This window comes from Staurois parvus, unplaced genomic scaffold (assembly GCF_062004578.1).
Source record: "Staurois parvus isolate SC_StPar_1 unplaced genomic scaffold, SC_StPar_1.0 ptg000308l, whole genome shotgun sequence".
NCBI lineage: Eukaryota > Metazoa > Chordata > Amphibia > Anura > Ranidae > Staurois > Staurois parvus.
This window is the reverse complement of record NW_028318104.1, coordinates 2737428-2755465: the sequence shown is the minus strand read 5'-3', so window position 1 is coordinate 2755465 and position 18038 is coordinate 2737428. Positions and strand designations below refer to the sequence as shown.

General features: G+C 45.7%; 1 protein-coding gene across 1 annotated transcript; it reads right to left on the bottom strand.

The window, feature by feature from the left end:
- Positions 1–353: 353 nt before the first annotated feature.
- Positions 354–13121, bottom strand: LOC149457668 (vomeronasal type-2 receptor 26-like). Its single transcript, XM_089683412.1, has 3 exons — positions 12948–13121; positions 5966–6089; positions 354–1261 (listed from the first exon to the last, which is right to left on the bottom strand). Exons 1-3 carry the CDS (start codon positions 13089–13091, stop codon positions 354–356), a joined length of 1176 nt encoding a protein of 391 aa, XP_089539538.1. The 5' UTR covers positions 13092–13121.
- Between the last annotated feature and the right edge of the window lie 4917 nt (positions 13122–18038).

Here is an 18038-nt window from a genome sequence, read left to right as displayed (position 1 = left end):
AGGGGGGGCAGTGGGGTAGAAAGGTTTTTAACAAGTTTGAAAAGATTGAAAATAATATTGAAATCACACACAAGCTGTAATTAAAATTAATTAATGAAAGAATGAAATTATTGTAATTATTTATTTTCGTTTCTCAATCTTAACAGGTTTTCTTCTTGAAAATGACTTAAATAAGGCAGCAATAAATATTTAACATCAAAAATTCTTTAGCAATTGCATTTCATATCTGTAGTTGTCTTTTAGTCCTATTTATGTTTTACATTAATATCATAATGACGATGACTATCGCAGCTACATGACTGAATGTGTTCATTCTGGTCTACAACATTATACATGGCGCAGTGTGCGTATATTTACAGCATTCTTTTACCCAACATTGCGCTCCTTGTGTTCAGTTCTGGTTTCAAAAGCAAAATGTACAGTTTTGGACCAAACATACACAATAATATTCCAGCACTGGAGGTCAGTATGGCGAATACCTCCACAGCCACCATGTATTTCCCTCTGGTGCTCAGATAGACCGGGATCATGGTAATCCAGACACTGCAGAACACCAGAATGCTGAAGGTGATGTATTTGGCCTCATTAAAACTGTCCGGTAATGTCCTCACCATGAAAGCCAGAACAAAACTCACAGCTGCCAGAAACCCCATATAACCCAACATAGAGTAGAAGCCGATAACCGACCCCTCATTACACTGTATGACGATCTTCTCAGGATAGGAGTCCATGTCATACTCCTGAAATGGTGAAGAGATGGACAACCAAAGAATGCAATTCGTAACCTGAATGGATGAGCAGAATACCATGACTGTATTGGGAAGTTTGACTCCCACCCATTTACTACAAGAGCTTCCTGGTCTGGAGGCTTTAAACGCAACGTAGACCATGATGGTTTTTGCTAGAATAGAAGATACTGAGATGGTGAAGGGGACTCCAAAGGAGACTTGTTGCAGCATACAAGTGATGTCCACAGGACGGCCAAGGAACAGGAACACAGAAAGGAAGCTCAGCATGAGGGAGAAGAGCAGAATGAAGCTGAGGTTCCGGTTATTGGCTCTGACAATGGGAGTGCTCCGAAACCATAAAAACAGTCCAAATGTAAAGAGAGATGTTGTAGCAAACAGGACTGAAGTTGTAGAAAACAATAAAACTAGAATATCCTCCTCGTATGATAAATACTCATTGAACTTGTCAATACAAACATTTTTAGCTTTATTAGGCCATTGATATTCAGGACATTTCATGCAGTTTTCACTGTCTGTAGAGTAAGAGAGAAAATACCAGTAAATGTGATGTACCGAGAATGCAGCTACCTAACGTGTTACCAGTTGTTGAAGTGTAACCAGGCAGCACAATGGCTAATTGGTTAGCACTTCCGCCTGGCAGTACTCGGGTCGTTGGTTCAAATCCCAACCACGGCACCACCTGCCTGGAGTTTGCATGTTCTCCCTATACCTGCGTGGGTTTCCTCCGGGTACTCTGGTTTCCTTCCACACCCCAAAGACATGCTGGTAGGTTAATTGCTTCCTGTCCAAATTGGCTGTAATATGTATGAATGTAAATTAGGGACCTTAGATTGTACACCCCTTGAGGGTTAGGGAGTGATGTGAATGTACAATATATATGTAAAAGTGCTGCGTAAATTGACAGCCCTATATACAGTAAGTACCTGAAATAAATAAACTAAACCCCAGACCTGCATTCACTGTATCTGCTCTCCCCAAACCCCACATTCACTATATCCGCTCTCCCCAAACCCCGCATTCACTGTATCCACTCTCCCTGGACCCCGCATTCACTATATCTGCTCTCCCCAGACCCCACATTCACTGTATCTGCTCTCCCCAGACCCCACATTCACTGTATCTGCTCTCCCCAAACCCCACATTCACTATATCCGCTCTCCCCGGACCCCACATTCACTATATCTGCTCTCCCTAGACCCTGCATGCACTATATCCACTCTCCCCGGACCCCACATTCACTATATCCGCTCTCCCTGGACCCTGTATTCACTATATCTGCTCTCCCCAGACCCCACATGCACTATATCTGCTCTCCCCAGACCCCACATTCACTGTATCCGCTCTCCCCGGACCCCGCATTCACTATATCCGCTCTCCCCGGACCCCGCATTCACTATATCCGCTCTCCCTGGACCCCGCATTCACTATATCTGCTCTCCCTGGACCCCGCATTCACTATATCTGCTCTCCCCAGACCCTGCATTCACTATATCCGCTCTCCCCGGACCCCGCATTCACTATATCCGCTCTCCCTGGACCCCGCATTCACTATATCTGCTCTCCCTGGACCCCGCATTCACTATATCTGCTCTCCCTGGACCCCGCATTCACTATATCCGCTCTCCCTGGACCCTGCATTCACTATATCCGCTCTCCCTGGACCCCGCATTCACTATATCTGCTCTCCCTGGACCCTGCATTCACTATATCTGCTCTCCCCAGACCTCACATTCAGCTGTATCCTGAAGGTTTTTTGCCTTCATCCTTTAGAACCACATTAGCATTGTTATTGTAGTTCAGATGTAATACTGAACATGAATTAAAAGTCTAGAAAACCTTTTGGGAGTTGATTTCCTAAAGGCAAATGGGCTGTTCACTTAGGGATGGAATTTTTCCTTAGCTTAGTGAATACGGTTAAAAAAAAACACTTAAGAATATCCAATCACATGCAAAGTAAATATAAAAACATTTTTGTGTGTGTGCAGATGATTGGATGATGGAAGTCAGCAGAGCTGCACCTCGTTCATAAAGCTAAGGGAAAAGTAAAGTGAATATCCTGTGAATATCTCCAGAAAGCTTTAATCATGAATAAAGCGTAATGATGCCCTCAGGTAATGCCATGACCCCATCCTCTATCTGTAACTGCATGTACTGTACACTAGATTGCCAAAAGTATTGGGCCGCCGGCCTTTACACGCACCTGAACTGTAATGGCCCCCCAGTCTTAGTCCGTAGGGTTCAATATTGAGTTGGCCCCGCCCTTTCCACTCACATGACCTTTAATGGCCCCCCAGTCTTAATCCGTAGGGTTCAATATTGAGTTGGCCCCGCCCTTTCCCCTGCACATGACCTTTAATGGCCCCTCCCAGTCTTAGTCCATAGGGTTCAATATTGAGTTGGCCCCACCCTTTGTAGCTATAACAGCTTCAACTCTTCTGGGAAGGCCGTCCACAAGGTTTAGGAGGGTGTCTATGGGAAGGTTGGACCATTCTTCCAGAGGCACATTTGTCAGGTCAGGCACTGATGTCGGGGGAGGAGGCCTGGCTCGCAGTCTCCGCTGTAATTCATCCCAAAGGTGTTCTATGGGGTTGAGGTCAGGACTCTGTGCAGGACAGTCAAGTTCCTCCACCCCAAACTGGCTCCTCCATGTCTTTATGGACCTTGCTTTGTGCACTGGTGGGCAGTCATGTTGGAACAGGAAGGGGCCATCCCCAAACTCTTCCCAGAAAGTTGGGAGCATGAAATTGTCCAAAATGTCTTGTTATGCTGATGCCTAAAGAGCTCCCTTCACTGGAACTAGGGGGCCAAGCCCAATCCCTGAAGAACAACCATGCACCATAATCCCCCCTCCAATAAACTTTACACTTGGCACAATGCAGTCAGGCAAGTACCGTTCTCCTGGCAACCACCAAACCCAGACATGTCCATCAGATTGCCAGACAGAGAAGCGTGATTGGTCCCTCCAGAGAACACGTCTCCACTGCTCTAGAGTCTAGTGGCGGCGTGCTTTACACCACTACATCTGATGCTTTGCATTGCACTTGGTGATGGAAGGCTTGGATGCAGCTGCTCGGCCATGGAAACCCATTCCATGAAGCTCTCTATGCACTGTTGTTGGGCTCATCTGAAGGCCACACCAAGTTTGGAGGTCTTTAGCTATTGACTCTGCAGACAGTTGGTGACTTCTGCGCACTGTGCCCTTCAGCATGCGCTGACCCCGCCCTGTCATGTGACGTGGCCTACCACTTGATGGCTGAGTGGCTGTTGTTCCCAGTTGCTTCCACTTTGTTATAATCCCACTAACAGTTGAGCGTGGAATATTTAGTAGCCAGGAAATGTCACGGATGGACTTATTGCCCAGGTGGCCACCTATCACGGGACCACGCTTGGAGTCACTGAGCTCCTGAGAGCGACCCATTCTTTAACCTCCTTAGCGGTATTCCCGAGTGTAGCTCGGGGTAAAATTTCAGTACCAAGAGCGGTAACCCCCCCCCCCCCCCGAGCTACTCTCGGGCTTACTATGCGGCGTTGCTCAGGGAGTCCCTGCAGCACTTACCTTGTCCTTTGCTCCCGCGATGTGTCCCCTGCAGCGTCCCCGGCCATCTCCTCCGGCCTATGCCGGCATCCGGCTTCTGTGTTCCGGTCCCTGTGACGTCGGGACGTACAGGCGCCGGAACGGCGGCAAATGTGAAATTTTTAAAAAATGTCATTTTTAAAAAAATTATTATTATATAGTAAAACATTGCTGTTTCAATGCATTTCACATACATTTTGTCCCGAGTGCTTTGTCCGGCGCCCTGCCTGCATTTTTACTGTTCTTTATGCCTGGAAACTGAGAAACGTCCATGGCGTCCAAAAAGCGTCCCTTTAGGTCAAAAGCGGTTTTAGACCGGCTAGAGAACAGCGATAGTAAATCAGAACCACTTGCAGAATTGAGTGATAATGATTGGTGGGGGAAATTCCTCATCAAACACTGAAAACGATTCTGCGACTGAGCTCAGCAATGTGCGAACTTGGCGCTATATTTCACATTTCAGTGTTTTTGGTTTGATTATATTATTGAATTACATTTATTATTATTATATTATTATTTTTTATGATTATTAATTAAATTATAATTTATGATTTTGTGTTTCAAGTTTTATCAGTACCAAAAATCGGAAATAATCATACCGCCAGGGAGGTTAACCAATGTTTGTAGAAGCAGTCTGCATGCCTAGGGGCTTGATTGTATACACCTGTGTCCATGGAGGGGATTGGAGCACCTGAATCACATAATTGGAAGGGGACTGGAACACCTGAATCACATGATATGGAGGGGATTGGAACACCTGAATCACATGATATGGAAGGGATTGGTATACCTGAATCACATGATATGGAGGGGATTGGAATACCTGAATCACATGATATGGAGGGGATTGGAATACCTGAATCATATGATATGGAGGGGATTGGAATACCTGAATCTCATGATATGGAGGGGATTGGAACACCTGAATCACATGATAAGGAGGGGATTGGAATACCTGAATCTCATGATATGGAGGGGATTGGAACACCTGAATCACATGATATGGAGGGGATTGTAATACCTGAATCCAATGATTTGGAGGGGTGTCCTAATATTTTTGGCAATATATTGTATGTAACAATGAAATTCTCTTCAACAAAATGGTTCCCATCTGCATACAGACCCCAACTCCCTGTTGCAATGATATGGATAAAAGATGGCCTCAGCTCCTGTTCTCCACCTTTTGGGAACTCCTCAGACACGTTTTGCCCTTTTTTGGGTTTAATCGTAGGATGGCCACCATTTTGTTAAAGTCTACTGGAGCCTGACAGCCTGTCTTGCACCAGAATTTCCACATGCTGATCCGACTGACACAGTTTGGAGGGGCATTCGACCCATACTGTTCTCTTTGTTTTGGGCTAAAAATGAATTTCTCTTCTTTGATTCCTTTTGGTCTGTTCAGTACACCATTGAAAGTGTTTTATAGACAGTATCTGTTTGAGAAGAACAAAAATGTTGCAGAAGATCTCAAGAAGAAAGTAGGAGGAATACGTCTCTTCCTGTCTGCTTGAGACAACCTCCAACACTCTGGAAGTGTGGATGGAAGAAGAAAAGTGCAGACACTTCCCTGACAAATGACTTCACAAGTTTTCATTTTCTACTTCAGTTTCAGACTTTTTATGTAAAGAATCATTAAGCTTACCAGACTGATTTGATATTTCTCCTTGTGGGCACGGAGCGCAATTATAACAACACGGGTGATATCCTTCTCTTACAGATCTCCTGAACCCCGGAAGACATTCCTCGCAGCACCGACCTTGTGGGACCTAAGATAATATAAGATGATATGAACTATTCAGGAGCAAACCTGCAGATATGATAGTCCAATCTTCTGGTGTCCGAAATGTTATGTTAAGCATTTGTTTTTAGAATTTACCGTATTCTTCACTCCATAAGTCGCACCTAGATTATAGAGGAGGAACACAAGAAAAGAAATATTCTGAACCAATGGACTGCAAACACAGTACAGGGGAAGACCAGAGACTGCAGACACAGTGCAGGGGAAGACCAGAGACTGCAGACACAGTACAGGAGATGACCAGAGACTGCAGACACAGTACAGGAGATGACCAGAGACTGCAGACACGGTACAGGAGATGACCGGAGACTGCGGACACAGTACAGGGGAAGACCAGAGACTGCAGACACGGTACAGGGGATGACCGGAGACTGCGGACATAGTACAGGAGATGACCAGAGACTGCGGACACGGTACAGGAGATGACCAAAGACTGCGGACACGGTACAGGAGATGACCAGAGACTGCGGACACGGTACAGGAGATGACCAGAGACTGCGGACACGGTACAGGAGATGACCAGAGACTGCGGACACAGTACAGGGGAAGACCGGAGACTGCAGACACAGTACAGGAGATGACCAGAGACTGCGGACACAGTACAGGGGAAGACCAGAGACTGCGGACACAGTACAGGAGATGACCAGAGACTGCGGACATAGTACAGGGGAAGACCAGAGACTGCAGACACAGTACAGGGGATGACCAGAGACTGCGGACATAGTACAGGAGATGACCAGAGACTGCGGACATGGTACAGGAGATGACTAGAGACTGCAGACACAGTACAGGGGATGACCAGAGACTGCGGACACAGTACAGGAGATGACCAGAGACTGCAGACACAGTACAGGAGATGACCAGAGACTGCGGACACAGTACAGGGGATGACCAGAGACTGCAGACACAGTACAGGGGCTGACCAGAGACTGCGGACACGGTACAGGAGATGACCAGAGACTGCAGACACAGTACAGGGGATGACCAGAGACTGCGGACACGGTACAGGAGATGACCAGAGACTGCAGACACAGTACAGGGGATGACCAGAGACTGCGGACACAGTACAGGAGATGACCAGAGACTGCGGACACAGTACAGGAGATGACCAGAGACTGCGGACACAGTACAGGGGATGACCAGAGACTGCGGACACAGTACAGGAGATGACCAGAGACTGCGGACACAGTATAGGAGATGACCAGAGACTGCGGACACGGTACAGGAGATGACCAGAGACTGCGGACACGGTACAGGAGATGACCAGAGACTGCGGACAGTACAGGAGATGACCAGAGACTGCGGACAGTACAGGAGATGACCAGAGACTGCGGACACAGTACAGGAGATGACCAGAGACTGCGGATATAGTACTGGAGATGACCAGAGACTTCGGACACAGTACAGGGGATGACCAGAGACTGCGGACCTTTGGGGAGGGAGGGGGTACTTGAATTTGACAGGTACCCGCTCCCACTTCCACGGAGCTGTCCTCCCTTTAGTGTGAGCACCTGGCTGAGAGCCCACACTACAGATACCGACGTGGAAAGACAGCGCAGCGCTGGACTGAGGAACAGGTAAGGTCCCGCTGCAGAGAACAGCTGAGCAGCCGGCCACAGCGGTGGAAATACTGGACTGGCCGCTCCATATTCGCTCCATAAGACGCACTGACATTTTACCCCCTTTTTTTGGTTGAAAAAAGTGCGTCTTATGGAGTGTAAAACACGGTAATTAATAAATCTTTGCCATTCTATCATGTTATGTATTTGCAGAGGGGATGCCCCAAGATTTTCGAAAACGTTTGGCAATGTTGGACTCATCTCCTGCCGGATGAGACTTTCCCACTGACACATAAGTACTGATTTGGGTCTGGATGTTGCTGGATTGCTTGTTTGTCTGTATATGGAAGGATTATTTGGGGTTTTACTTCTGCAGTATAAGTTGCTGATGAAGGGTACCTGTCATGGCTCCATGCTCGGCAGAGGTGTTAGGAGACCTGGCACCCCTGCCAGTACCTTGCATGGCCGCAGAATTTCTCACCGGCTCAAATTTGGCGCCAAACGGCATTTATAAGGAAACCCTGCCCTACTCTCAGGTGCTGGTTGATCTCTGACTTCCCAGTACCTGGTTCCTGTTCCTGTGCTATTGTGATCTGTGATTTCCTGTTACCGACTCGGCTTGCTCCTGGACCTGTCTACTCTACTTAAATCCTGACCTGACCTTGGCTTGGCTAATGGATCTTCTCTCTCGCTCCTCTGTGTATGACCTCGGCTTGGCTAACGGATCTTCTCTCTCGCTCCTTTGTGTATGACCTCGGCTTGGCTAATGGATCTTCTCTCTCGCTCCTCTGTGTATGACCTCGGCTTGGCTAATGGATCTTCTCTCTCGCTTCTCTGTGTATGACCTCGGCTTGGCTAACGGATATGCTCTCTCGCTCCTCTGTGTATGACCTCGGCTATCCCATCTCACTACTTCTGCTCTGCTCCCCACCTGGTACCTGACCTCGGCTTGGCTAACAGATCTTCTCTCTCGCTCCTCTGTGTATGACCTCGGCTTGGCTAATGGATATTCTCTCTCACTCCTGTGTGTATGACCTCGGCTTGGCTAACGGATCTTCTGTCTCGCTCCTCTGTGTATGACCTCGGCTTGGCTAACGGATATGCTCTCTCGCTCCTCTGTGTATGACCTCGGCTATCCCATCTCACTACTTCTGCTCTGCTCCCCACCTGGTACCTGACCTCGGCTTTTAACCGTCTATCCAGTAATCCTCTGTTCCCCGGAAGGGCTTGCATACCTGGCTAACAGATCTTCTCTCTCGCTCCTCTGTGTATGACCTCGGCTTGGCTAACGGATCTTCTCTCTCGCTCCTCTGTGTATGACCTCGGCTTGGCTAATGGATGTTCTCTCTCGCTCCTCTGTGCATGACCTCGGCTTGGCTAACGGATATTCTCTCTCGCTTCTCTGTGTATGACCTCGGCTTGGCTAATGGATGTTCTCTCTCGCTCCTCTGTGCATGACCTCGGCTTGGCTAACGGATATTCTCTCTCGCTTCTCTGTGTATGACCTCGGCTTCGCTAATGGATCTTCTCTCTCACTCCTCTGTGTATGACCTCGGCTTGGCTAACAGATCTTCTCTCTCGCTCCTCTGTGTATGACCTCGGCTTGGCCAACAGATCTTCTCTCTCGCTCCTCTGTGTATGACCTCGGCTTGGCTAACGGATCTTCTGTCTCGCTCCTCTGTGTATGACCTCGGCTTGGCTAACGGATATTCTCTCTCGCTCCTCTGTGTATGACCTCGGCTTGGCTAACGGATATTCTCTCCCGCTCCTCTGTGTATGACCTCGGCTTGGCTAACGGATATTCTCTCTCGCTCCTCTGTGTATGACCTCGGCTTCGCTAATGGATCTTCTCTCTTGCTCCTCTGTGTAAGACCTCGGCTTGGCTAACAGATCTTCTCTCTCGCTCCTCTGTGTATGACCTCGGCTTGGCCAACAGATCTTCTCTCTCGCTCCTCCGTGTATGACCTCGGCTTGGCTAACGGATATTCTCTCTCGCTCCTCTGTGTATGACCTCGGCTTGGCTAACGGATATTCTCTCTCGCTCCTCTGTGTATGACCTCGGCTTGGCTAACGGATATTCTCTCTCGCTCCTCTGTGCATGACCTTGGCTTGGCTAACGGATATTCTCTCTCGCTCCTCTGTGTATGACCTCGGCTTGGCTAACGGATCTTCTCTCTCGCTCCTTTGTGTATGACCTCGGCTTGGCTAATGGATCTTCTCTCTCGCTCCTCTGTGTATGACCTCGGCTTGGCTAATGGATCTTCTCTCTCGCTTCTCTGTGTATGACCTCGGCTTGGCTAACAGATCTTCTCTCTCGCTCCTCTGTGTATGACCTCGGCTTGGCTAATGGATATTCTCTCTCACTCCTGTGTGTATGACCTCGGCTTGGCTAACGGATCTTCTGTCTCGCTCCTCTGTGTATGACCTCGGCTTGGCTAACGGATATGCTCTCTCGCTCCTCTGTGTATGACCTCGGCTATCCCATCTCACTACTTCTGCTCTGCTCCCCACCTGGTACCTGACCTCGGCTTTTAACCGTCTATCCAGTAATCCTCTGTTCCCCGGAAGGGCTTGCATACCTCGCACAGGAGCCACCTGTCTGCAGACCTCATCTCAGTGCATCAGCTGTGCTCCTGGGTGGACCACCAACAAGCACCTCTACAGGTGACCTGTGCCATTTTGGGCCTGACTCCTGCTGTCCCACTCTCAGGGGAGTCTGGAACTTAGCCACAAGGGAAGCCCTCTCTCCATTGGCCTCTTATACCAGGCATGTGACAGTACCATGTGGCCTTTAAGGCCCTAGTCTTATGATTATGTTTCTTTTTGCTCCACACTGGACTGACCATGTTCCTCTCTGATAATGGCAGATGGTTGTGCAGGGGGAGGGGGAGGGAGGTTTGTAGGGATTATAGTTAGGATGTTTTCTGTATAGATAGGCTTGGTCCTTGGGCCAATGTATGTCTATGTCTATGTTTTGTATTTTTCTTTTTTTACTGTAGAACAACAAACAGCATTTTCCCACCAAAAAAAGTTTGTTTTTGGAGCTAGATAACTGTGGAACGGGGAGTTAGTACTCAAAACTCAGTTTCTTTTTGTTTTAAAAAGACAATTGATTTCAGTAAGCCTCAAAAGAATCTGGCCAAAGATTATATTAGCAGTCTTTTCTCTTCTTCTTCTTGGTGGGGTCCTTCTTTGAATGTCCATGTCACTGCCTGTGTGGTAAAGAAGGGGTTGGGTTGTACCCCAAGATGGGCTTAAAGCTCAAAACAAGTCTTTTTATGTCCTACAGTTCAAGTCTTCTGGTTAGAAATATTTGGAATCCTTTCACGGCTCTTCAATACCCCCAGAGCCCACCATGGCCATTCTGAATAACAAAGCTGTGACTATGACCCACCATCAATTCAAGATTCTCCTCCAAATCACCGATCGTGAAAGCATGGAAATCTCCCACCCTCTGTGCCCATGCAGCTAAGCATAGAATAACGCCATCCATGATCCACGCTAAGACAGAGGTCTTGCTGCTGGATGGAATGGCCAAATATGAAAAATGTTGGCGCCCCTGGGGTACATAAATATTTACCATCTGGCTTTGACCGGTCACTGCTACTCCCTTAATCAGAAATACGGGCGCACAAACTCACTCGCTTAGCTGAAGTTTACCGAAAACCTAGCTACACCTGAGGAAATCCCTCTCTTCCCTCCCCAGCCCACCTAGGGGGATCCTCCTCTCCTTTCTCTCCCCCACCAGCTATGGATAATTCCTCTTTCCTTCTCTTCTCTTCCTCTCCCTTTTATACTCTCAAGATGTTTCTGGAGGCCTCCTCCCCAGGCCGAGTGGACTAGCGACCCTTTGAGCAGGTGCCTCTCCTCTCCCAGGACAATCTCCCTGGGTGCAACTGCTTAGCCACGCTTGGAGGGGATGCCTCCACCGCCGCCACCCTCCTCCGCCTTCTATACTCCACAGCATCCTGGCATAGTATATATGAGACACCCTCCGGAAGGCCCGGGATCTCTTGAAACCTTTTCCTCCAGCTTTCCTTCTTATAGGGTTCTCTTGAGGGTTACTCCCATCATCCCCTAGAATGCCTTCAGATCCCACATGATTCTAGAAAGACCTTTCCACTTTCACCTGTTGGGTCATTATCACTTGGTTTATAACCTTGTCTTCTTGTTACTAAACCCCCAACAGTGCAATCAGTCTGTAGATGCAGGAAAGCATGCTTGTTATACTCACTGTGGGACCTAAGGGGTTAATCCTCTGCATTGTGTAAAAAGGCTGTTTTATCCTATCTTCTGTGATCCTCCCCTTTTTCCAGTGTCCCCCTCTTATCTCCTGATAAGAGCTATCATGAGGAGTCACTCTACACATGCTCAGTTTGGTGTGAATTTCTAGAGAGGGTTTTTTTTTCTTTGGGAGCGTGCATGTGATCAGCACAGGGCCAATCAGCACTGTCCAGACAGAAGTCAGGAGTTCTACATCCTCCTAGAGAAAACTCCTCCTACAAGCTTTAACCAGTGCTCTGCTGGACGGTGATAGAAGTCACAAGACTGCTATATACTGCTGATGAGAAAGGATATTTAGCAGTTTATATTTACTAAAATGATTGCATTTCTGTGTTCTGTGTACTGTGGGAGATCAGATATAGTGAACACCGGGTCCGGGGAAAGCGGATATAGTGAATGCGGGGTCCGGGGAAAGCGGATATAGTGAATGCGGGGTCCGGGGAGAGCGGATATAGTGAATGCGGGGTCCGGGGAGAGCGGATATAGTGAATGCAGGGTCCGGGGAGAGCGGATATAGTGAATGCGGGGTCCTGGGAGAGCGGATATAGTGAATGCGGGGTCCGGGGAGAGCGGATATAGTGAATGCAGGGTCCGGGGAGAGCAGATATAGTGAATGCAGGGTCCGGGGAGAGCAGATATAGTGAATGCAGGGTCCGGGGAGAGCGGATATAGTGAATGCGGGGTCCTGGGAGAGCGGATATAGTGAATGCGGGGTCCGGGGAGAGCGGATATAGTGAATGCGGGGTCCGGGGTTCAGTAACACTTTAATGAACACCCCGCCTGGCATGTTCTCTGACATTACTATAGATCCCATGGTTGGTGGCTCTTTCTGTGTCAGACACAATATCTCACAATACGATCATTCCCTTTATTGTACGCAGTTCTCTTGCACCCATAACATCTTTAATAAAAATATATGAACAAAAAACATTTTTTAGACTTTTTTGTATACATTTTGAATCCGCTTCTCCGGTGTCACTCACCTTGTCACCTTTCCATGATATTCGCTCTGGTTCCAGTGTAAGTTTCTGATCCTCTGAAAGGGACTCATCAAAGTGGCCCACGGGCCTCCAATGGATGACATTGTTACCTCCTCCTTCTAGTAGTACCAGACTGTTGATTTCCATTGGGCTGGGCAGTTCTCCTTTATCATTAAATCCCACGACATTGTCACCCGGATCCCGGTACCGCACTTCCTTTATATACCGGGGCAGCTTAGAGATGACAGAAACGATTATAGGTGACACAGACTGTCAGTACGACATTTCAGCGTTTTTGTTTGTTTCAGATTGATTGTCTAGTCGTACCTCATGTAGGGGATGCCATCGGCATGAGGTGACCTGTGTGCTGAGGGCAGGAGCAGGGACGTGGATAAGGGGGTACAACCAGTCCTCCTGTATGGGGCCCGGCCAGAAGGGGGCCCAGGCAGCTAGTTGAATCAGATGTGGGTTGGAGGGTGATTGGTGCAGTGGGGGAGGGGAATTACTGGAACCAGTTCCCTATATGGCTCTCTCTGCAGCAGCTGAAGGTATAGTTTATTTAGCTCCTCTACCTCCTACCGGCTTTCAGCTGCTGCAGAGAGAGCCATACAGGGGATCGGTTCCAGTAATCCCCCCCCCCCGCCGCACCCATCATCCAGCCTCCTCCCCTGCAGTGCTGCTATCTTCCCTCCTCTCCTTCCCACCAGCAACTGCAAGTACACATTAGGATCCTTCAGGGTGGAGAGTGGGGGAAGGGTCCAGTAAACATGTCACATTTACTAGCCCCTTCCTTCACTGAACGAACACAGTGAGTGATTGGTATTGATTGCTCACTGTGTTCATTCTTACCTAATGCATAGTAACCCATATGGAAGAAAAATATATGAAGTATATTTTAAAAATATTCTTTCCAAATATATTGCCATATATGTGAAAGGCTACAATTTTGTCCGCATTCAATATATTTCAAAGCTCTGAAGAAGGGAGTACGTCTCCCGAACCGCGTTAGCACCCCCTGCTGTCAGAATTACCGTTTTCTCTGACCCTCACATTGGCTCTTAGCTTGTTTTATGAATCTGGGTTTGTGGGTATACATTTTTGTCATTTTTTAAATATATTCCTCTTAATCACGGTAATGCACGAGGAGAGTGCGCCCCTTCTTCCTTTCTTCCAATATTTCAAAATATATTTCAATACATATATATACTGCATGTTGAAATGCGTTTTGTTATACAGTGGGGCAAAAAAGTATTTAGTCATCCACCAATTGTACAAGTTCTTCCACTTAAAAAGATGAGAGAGGCCTGTAATTGGCATCATAGGTAGACCTCAACTATGAGAGACAAAATGAGAAAACAAATCCAGACAATCTCATTGGCTGATCTGGAAAGAATTGATTTGCAAATTATGGTGGAAAATAAGTATTTGGTCAATATGAAAAGTTCATCTCAATACTTTGTTATATATCCTTTGTTGGCAATGACAGAGGTCAGACGTTTCCTGGAAGTCTTCACAAGGTTGGCACACACTGTTGCTGGTATGTTGGCCCATCCTCCATGCAGATCTCCTCTAGAGCAGTGATGTTTTGGGGCTGTCGCTGGGCAACACGGACTTTCAACACCCTCCAAAGGTTTTCTATGGGGTTGAGATCTGGAGACTGGCTAGGCCACTCCAGGACCTTGAAATGCTTCTTACGAAGCCACTCCTTCGTTGCCCGGGCAGTATATTTGGGATCATTGTCATATTGGAAGACCCAGCCACGTTTCATCTTCAATGCCCTTGCTGATGGAAGGAGGTTTGCACTCAAAATCTCACGATACATGGCCCCATTCATTCTGTCCTGTACATGGATCAGTCGACCTGGTCCCTTTGCGGAGAAACAGCCCCAAAGCATGATGTTGCCACCCCCATGCTTCACAGTAGGTATGGTGTTCTTTGGATGCAACTCAGCATTCTCTCTCCTCCAAACACGACGAGTTGTGTTTCTATCAAACAGTTCTATTTTGGTTTCATCTGACCATATGACATTCTCCCAATCCTCTTCTGGATCATCCAAACAATCTCTAGCAAACTTCAGATGGGCCCGGACATGTACTGGCTTAAGCAGGGGGACACGTCTGGCACTGCAGGATCTGAGTCCCTGGCGGCGTAGTGTGTTACTGATGGTAGCCTTTGTTACATTGGTCCCAGCTCTCTGCAGGTCATTCACTAGGTCCCCCCGTGTGGTCATTGGATTTTTGCTCACCGTTCTTGTGATCATTCTGACCCCACGGGCTGAGATCTTGCGTGGAGCCCCAGATCGAGGGAGATTATCAGTGGTCTTGTATGTCTTCCATTTTCTAATTATTGCTCCCACAGTTGATTTGTTCACACCAAGCTGCTTGCCTATTGCAGATTCAGTCTTCCCAGCCTGGTGCAGGTCTACAATTTTGTTTCTGGTGTCCTTCGACAACTCTTTGGTCTTCACCATAGTGGAGTTTGGAGTGTGACTGTTTGAGGTTGTGGACAGGTGTCTTTTATACTGATAACAAGTTAAAAACAGGTGCCATTGATACAGGTAATGAGTGCAGGACAGAAGAGCCTCTTAAAGAAGAAGGTACAGGTCTGTGAGAGCCAGAAATCTTGCTTGTCTGTAGGTGACCAAATACTTATTTTCCACCATAATTTGCAAATAAATTCTTTCCAGATCAGCCAATGTGATTGTCTGGATTTGTTTTCTCATTTTGTCTCTCATAGTTGAGGTCTCCCTATGATGCCAATTACAGGCCTCTCTCATCTTTGTAAGTGGGAGAACTTGTACAATTGGTGGGTGACTAAATACTTTTTTGCCCCACTGTATATTGCAAAACATATAAAAAATATTTTTAAAATGTATATTTTTTTAAATATATTCTTCAGATTTTTTTTTTAACATATAAAAAAGTCATTTTATCATATATGTTTACACATATATGTAAATGCATTCCAAAAATGTTGATTAAATATATTTTTAAAGACACAGTATATTTGGGAATGTATGTTTCTAAAAATTGTTCATATATTTTGTAATAAAAACGCATTTCAACATACAGTGTATATATATATATATATATATATATTTTTTTTTTTTTTTATTTATTGAAATATATTTTGAAATATATTGATTACAATCAACATATTTGTAGTATTTCAAATTTATGTCAATATATTTGGGAAGAATATTTTAAAAATATATTTCAAATACATTTTTCTTCCATGTGGGTTTACATATATAAACCTCAGGCTGCAGTTAACGAAATAAAAAAATGGTGCGCTCATTGACCAAGAATCTGGTACAATAAATGTTTTCACCGTGTAATAATTAAACATTCACATCAGTCCCTAACCCTCCAGCAGTGTACAATCTAAAGTCCCTAACTTTTATAGCTTGGCCTGAAGAATATCTAAGTCCTCGTTTTCACATAGTTCTTGTCTTTGGAGAATTCCACCTAATTCCCCTCAACCCTATCCAAGTTCTCCAAAAAAATAAAAAAACATAAAAACAACCTCCCTAGACTGGCCATTGAAGTGAATGTGCTGAGTGCCTGGCTGCAGGGAAAAGTTTGTGGAGGAACCTGGACAGTATTCCTACGGGTGTAGCGCTACCTTCTTTTTGTCATACTTCAGTTTTCTTATTACTAGTGGTCTTCGGACAATGGACAATGGTCTTCTATTCTTTTGGACAATGGACAAAGGTCTACTTTTTTTGGACAATGGTCTTCTACTTTTTTGGACAATGGTCTTTTACTTTTAATTGGACAATGGTCTTCTACTTTTTTGGACAATGGACAATGGACTTCTACTTTTTTTGGACAATGGTCTTCTACTTTTTTGGACAATGGACAATGGTCTTCTACTTTTTTGGACAATGGACAATGGTCATCTACTTTTATGGACAATGGTCTTCTACTTTTTTGGACAATGGACAATGGTCTTCTACTTTTTATGGACAGTGGACAATGGTCTTCTACTTTTTTTGGACAATGGTCTTCTACTTTTTTTGGACAATGGTCTTCTACTTTTAATTGGACAATGGTCTTCTACATTTAATTGGACAATGGTCTTCTACTTTTTTGGACAATAGTCTTCTACGTTTTTGGACTATTTTAGCTTTTTTGTTGTTTATTTTTAAAGAGGAATACATGTCATGCAAGGCTCGAGCCAAAATATAGACTGCAGAAAAAACTCTAAAATGTGTCTTATTTACAGAAAACTTTAAATTCAATGAAAGTCTCTCCAATGGTCTTCTACTTTTTTGGACAATGGACAATGGTCTTCTACTTTTTTTGGACAATGGTCTTCTACTTTTTTGGACAACAGTCTTCTACTTTTTTGGACAATGGACAATGGTCTTCTACTTTTTTGGACAATGGACAATGGTCTTCTACTTTTTTGGACAATGGACAATGGTCTTCTACTTTTTTGGACAACAGTCTTCTACTTTTTTGGACAATGGACAATGGTCTTCTACGTTTTTGGACAATGGACAATGGTCTTCTACTTTTTTGGACAATAGTCTTCTACTTTTTTTGGACTAGCTTTTTTGTTGTTTATTTTTAAAGAGGAATACATGTCATGCAAGGCTCACGCCAAAATATAGACTGCAGAAAAAACTCTAAAAGGTGTCTTATTATCGGAAAACTTTAAATTCAATGAAAGTCTTTCCAATGGTCTTCTACTTTATTGGACAATGGACAATGGTCTTCTACTTTTTTTGGACAATGGTCTTCTACTGTTTTGGACAATAGTCTTCTACTTTTTTGGACAATGGACAATGGTCTTCTACTTTTTTGGACAATGGACAATGGTCTTCTACTTTTTTGGACAATGGACAATGGTCTTCTACTTTTTTGGACAATGGTCTTCTACTTTTTAGGACACTGCACAATGGTCTTCTACTTTTTTTGGACAATGGACAATGGTCTTCTACTTTTTTTGACTGTGAACAATGGTCTTCTACGTTTTTGGACAATGGACAATGGTCTTCTACTTTTTTGGACAATAGTCTTCTACTTTTTTGGACTAGCTTTTTTGTTGTTTATTTTTAAAGAGGAATACATGTCATGCAAGGCTCGC

Coding starts and splice junctions, on each gene's coding strand:
- LOC149457668 (XM_089683412.1), bottom strand. CDS start 13,091: ATGGAAATCAACAGTCTGGTACTACTAGAAGGAGGAGGTAACAATGTC. Junction 6,090..12,947: donor TATCATGGAAAGGTGACAAG/GTGAGTGACACC, acceptor ATATTATCTTAG/GTCCCACAAGGTCGGTGCTG. Junction 1,262..5,965: donor AGAAATATCAAATCAGTCTG/GTAAGCTTAATG, acceptor CTTACTCTACAG/ACAGTGAAAACTGCATGAAA.